The sequence below is a fragment of the Mytilus edulis genome, chromosome 7 (assembly GCF_963676685.1).
Source record: "Mytilus edulis chromosome 7, xbMytEdul2.2, whole genome shotgun sequence".
Taxonomy (NCBI): Eukaryota; Metazoa; Mollusca; class Bivalvia; order Mytilida; family Mytilidae; genus Mytilus; species Mytilus edulis.
In genome coordinates, this window is record NC_092350.1 from 53,473,147 (window position 1) to 53,478,604 (window position 5,458).

General features: G+C 34.5%; 1 protein-coding gene across 1 annotated transcript; it reads right to left on the reverse strand.

Annotated features, from left to right (window-relative positions):
* Positions 1-309: 309 nt before the first annotated feature.
* Positions 310-3,310, reverse strand: LOC139483213 (uncharacterized). The gene has a single exon (XM_071267245.1). The coding sequence runs from the start codon at positions 3,308-3,310 to the stop codon at positions 1,298-1,300; it is 2,013 nt and encodes a 670-aa protein (XP_071123346.1). The 3' UTR covers positions 310-1,297.
* Between the last annotated feature and the right edge of the window lie 2,148 nt (positions 3,311-5,458).

Here is a 5,458-nt window from a genome sequence, read left to right on the forward strand (position 1 = left end):
CTTTTTGGCTCGACTTCGCATTGCCAATAACCTGACGTTAAATCGACGGTTGTGAACCAATTATTACCTCCTAACGTATCCAAGGAAGTGTCTATTCTTGGCAAAGGATAGGCATCTTTTTTCGTAACTGAATTTATGGATCTATAGTCCAGACAGAAGCGCCATGCAAGCTTTCCTGAGGGATCAGAAGGGTCGGTCTTTTTAGCAACCAAAAGTATGGGTGAGGACCAAGGACTATTACTGGGTTGAATTATGTCTTCATCTAACATTTTCTGAATTTCCGTTTCAATTATTTCTTTCTGAAACATTGGTACCCTTCGCGGTGGTATTTTAATCGGCTTAGCATCGCCCGTGTCTATAGTATGCTGAACTAAATCTGTACGCCCAAGTTTTCCATCCGGTCCGGTAAAAATATCCCGATATTCCAACACTAATCCCTTAACTTCATTTTTCTGTTCCTCAGTTAATTTTGAAGATGTCTTATCAATTAAAGGTTGCAAATGCTTTGGCAGATCAACTTGTGATTCTATTTTATCTATAGAATTGACTTCCGGCCATTGTTTAATATAGTCAACTTTTTCTAAAACGCCTAATGTGGTTTTACGTCTAAGTTTAATTGGTTTGTTAGACAAATTAATTGCGTTTACACACAGCTTAGTTTCTGGTTTACTTAATAAAGTCCTAGCAATAAATAAACCTTCTTTTTGTAATCTTTTACAAGGTTCTAACACACTCAAATTTTTATCTATCAACTCAGGAGTGGGAACTTCAAGTGTTATTTCAGACTTAGGGGGAATAACTGTTTCACTATTTAATCTAACAAAAAAACAAGAGTTATGTCCCTGTTTATATAGTTTAACTTTATGACCTGACAAGACCATTTCAGGCTTCGCAATTAGAACTTGTGCATCATTTATTTCTAAAAAATCCATACCAAGTATCCCTGAAATTTCATGAATCCCGGCTACTATGAATTCATGTTCAAACACTTTACTTGACATAATAAATTTCAAAGTTATTTTTCCCAAAATTTCAATATTGCTTCCATCAGCAGCTGATAGAGTTGTTTTAACTCTTTGTAACTTTGAAGGAGCAATCCCCATTTTATCAAAGATAGTTTTTGAGAGTATACTAGCTACTGATCCTGTATCAACTAAAATTTTAAAAGTAACTTTTTGACATTTGGCTGTAGCAAATAAACAATTTTGCTGTATTGCACTAATTCTAATTGGAGGCCTTTCTGTTTCAATTTCATTTTCAAGGTTTTCGGCTGAATCTTTGGCCCTAAGTCCAGCCCTTAATCGTTTCCCTTATCATTTGAACCTGTCTGGTCATTAAAATCATTTACTTTATTAGTTGTCCTACAGTATTTTGCAAGATGTCCCCACCTGTTACAATTAACACAGTGAGTAGCTGGTGCAGCACAATTTCTATAATGATGACCAAATTTGTCACAATTTTGACATTCTGTTTCTTTTCTACAGAATTTAGCAAAATGTCCTTCTTTGCCACATTTATAACAAGTAACTGGATTGGGGTAATTTCTTGTTTTTCCTACTGTCAAATTGTCTAATTTATCAGACATTTTCCCAAAACAACTACTAATTACTTCAGTCAAATCTTTAATTTCATTTTGAGGACATGCTGACATTTCTTTCTTACTATTTTCAGTTTTCTCTTTATTTTGTTTATTTCTATTTATATTATTGACTGGCAGAGACAGAGGATTATCATCTTTTGGCTTTCGCGGCGGATTCATTTGTGCACCGGTAAATGCTTCAAATTCCACGGCACAAGCAATAGCAGCTTCTAATTTTTGTGGATGTGCAAATTGCACATGTTTTTCCATTTCTACGTTGGATAACCCGTTTATAAACTGATTTATCACTAACTGTTCTAATACAGTGTTATATTCTCCTTCGGGATAAGCCAAACGAACTAATCGTCGTAACGCGTAACCAAAATCGGCTAATGATTCTCCTCGCTTGCGTATACGCGATCTAAACTCACATCGGTACGCGGTAACCCTTTCTTTTGGATTAAATCTCTGAGCTAATACAGATTTTAAGCTATCGTAACTTTTAACCAACTCGGGTTTTAAATCCCCTAATAACTTCTGTGCAGTTCCGCGAAGACTCATTGAAAGTTGTTGAGCCTTTTCATGTTCCGTCCAACGGTTCCAAGAAGCACATTGTTCAAAGTGTACAATGAAATCTTTCCAGTCTACCGAACGGCCATCAAATTTTTCAGGCTCTTTCTCACGTCGCGTAATAGAAGTAGCACGTAAACCACCAGTGTATCCCTGTGGTACATATGTAGCGGGTCTAGGTGGACCATAAATAGGCATATGATGTGATAAATCACGTTGAAAAGGTTCCCGTGAATATGCATACTGAGAAGGTGCATTACGATTGTAATTAAACAGCGGATCGAATCGCGGTAGTGGAGAATGTCTATCTTGATAACGATCAGTTGGTTCATATACTTGCGACTGTTGATTATTGTAATCTTGACCTATATCATACATGTCCGTATCGACTTGTCTACGCGGTTGTCTAGCAGCAGAACTTGTATGAATTCGTGTACTCTGAGCTTCATTCTCTCTACTTAATCGAAAATAATTTTCATTTTCGGCTCTCGGTCTAGGACTAGGAGCTACATTCTCTCTACTAAATCGAAAATAATTTTCATTTTCGGCTCTCGGTCTAGGACTCGGAGCTACATTCTCTCTACTAAATCGAAAGTAATTTTCATTTTCGGCTCTCGGTCTAGGACTAGATGTCCTTAATAAAGGTTCATGCAAACCTGTACTTTCAAAATACTGAGGGGGTCTATACGGTTCCCTTGACGGATATAAATCAGCTCTTTCACGATTACCCGCAATAGGAGACAGGTTCTCGGCTTTCCGACTAGTCTCATCATCCTGTCTTTTTCTAAAATTTAACTTTGGAGAACTATCTATATTACGATATTCACCATACCGTGGCTCGTCGACAGATATCTCAATTTCGGATCCGCTTTTTGCATGAGAACGACCATCAAAATCAGGGAGGCTATTTGCTAACCTTTGCGGACCTGCAGAAGGTATCTCTATCGTAAGCGGGCTTAATGAATCAATTGGACTTTTAGGATCCATATGTTCGGCTCGTACTCTTTCAAAATCAAATTCTGATAACCGATAATCATGTGGCGGACCAAAGCTAACGTGTCTCCTATCATCGGTTCGTAATCTACGTAATACGGGGCTCTCAAAACTATGTACATCTATGTTTTCTTCAGATAGATAACCTGCATAATCTCTGTCAGCCATTGTCCTAATTTATTTTATTTTAATTTACAGAAATTATAAATTTAAATTTCTCCCTATTTAATTTATTCTTTTTACTTTTTAAATTAAAAAATATACAAATTATCCTAGTCTTCTCTACAAATTTGAATCACATATCTCCCCACATTGGCCACCAAAAATGTAACAGGAGGGTCGGGTGTCTATGTGTCACCGTTCCCCCGTGAGTACTTATGTGAACCTGGAATCGCCAACAAAATCCAACATCAACAACCTTTGACCTTAAACCAGTGTAAATGTAATTTATTCCATTTATAATCCAAAATACTGTTAACGACGGATGCCTTTTATATTGGTCTCAATGGCAAATATATACCACAAACTTCTGAGTTAGCAATTCAGGTTTCTCGTTCGTTCCTCTGGGAGATTGTGTTTTGGTAGAGAAGACTCAAGATTTATTAAGTTCAGATACTTTATATAGAAATAACATAAATCAACATGTAACAATTAACAAGTGTAAACAAGATCCAAAATCAGTATAATTATATCAAAAAGGCAAAGAAAACTATAAACAGTTTTCTTCAATTTAACTTCAATAAATCGGTACTTTGTTTACAACAAAAATAGAGCACCAAACAACAAAATATGCAAAAATAAACTTATGTCTTTCTTTAAATTGAATTTATATAAAAAGAAGTGTAGTAGCTATCTAAATATTAGTGTTGAAATATCGGAACACCCTCCCTACGGAAAGTCGAGTGCACCGCGACACGTGGATGAATATGGCTAATCTATTTATAAATTAACATCGCAAAATTACTAAATAAATCTAGAATCAGAAGAACACACTGCGGTGAACGATTGAAAAGTTTTACCAAATAAAATTCTACATTTTTATCTTAAAAATTAACCAGTCTACTTAAAAGGGGGACAATATTTAATCAAACATTTAGTAACTGACAAAATCTCGGCTATATATATAGAGAGAGGAGAGAGAAGTAGACCTTACTCAAGTCACTGGCCAAGAGACAAACTTAACTTCGAAACGGCCGCTTTTATACCACCGTTGACCAATCAAATTAATTATTCAAATTTGTTTTCCTTAACCCATAATTAGCCAATGAAAATCGCGGTATCAGACATCATTCGGAATCAGTGCCAAAATGGATGACATAATAACATTTCAAGATTTCCAAAATGAAATATCGGAACTATCTACTTAAAAACACAATTTACACCCAAAAATATGTAAGACAAAGTTAAACTAGATGGTAAGTGACAACGTCTCTCTCTCTTATGTGAACACGAACTATAAAATTTAAATTATATACGAAAAACCGGCAAAAGTTATTTTTACAGGCAATTTTATCAAAACAATTAATTTGCATAATCCAATTCCGCTACAAGTATTTGAAATTTTGCCCATTATTTCCAATCTTTTATAATTTAGAAACCCCAATATTGTCTATTCTTTTTTTTCTCTTTTCATGGTAACTTGTATTGCTATATCAAAATAGAATGCGACTTTGCATTCTCTTTGCATTTTTTTTTTTTATATTTCCATGCTGACATTTTCATGAACTTAATTCATGCAGCAGATTGAAACTGAACATAAAACATAAAAAAAACTTTTTTTTATTGGTATTGAATATTTATAAATAATTACAATTATCTGATAAACAAAATCAAAAAGTTTACATCATTAAAAAAGAATTGTACTCATTTAATGGACAAAATGAATGCGTATCAAATGTAAGATTTTAAATGTAACAACCACAAAATATGAAAAAGAAAATGTCCGAAAACTTACTGGAAAAAAGAAGCAAAACAAACGAACTACAAGAGAAATTCAGAACGGGAAATCTTTTATAACATGACAAAATCAAAAGCTGAAACACATCTAACGACTGGAAAACAACTGTCAAATTCCTGATTTTGTACATGCATTTCTCATGATCGTTTCAACCTCGGTTTTATCGCCAGCTAACTGGAATAGAAAATATTGCCCTTTGTATATGCAGTGAATAAATTTGTAAAAAGCAAACAAGGGCGGGTTCTATCTTAATTGTATCGTTTTGCTAAAAGCACCACATTTTGAACACCAGCTGCTTTCCATTATATTTAAGGTTTTCCGAATGATATATATTTGCATAGTTTGTTCTTATGATCTAC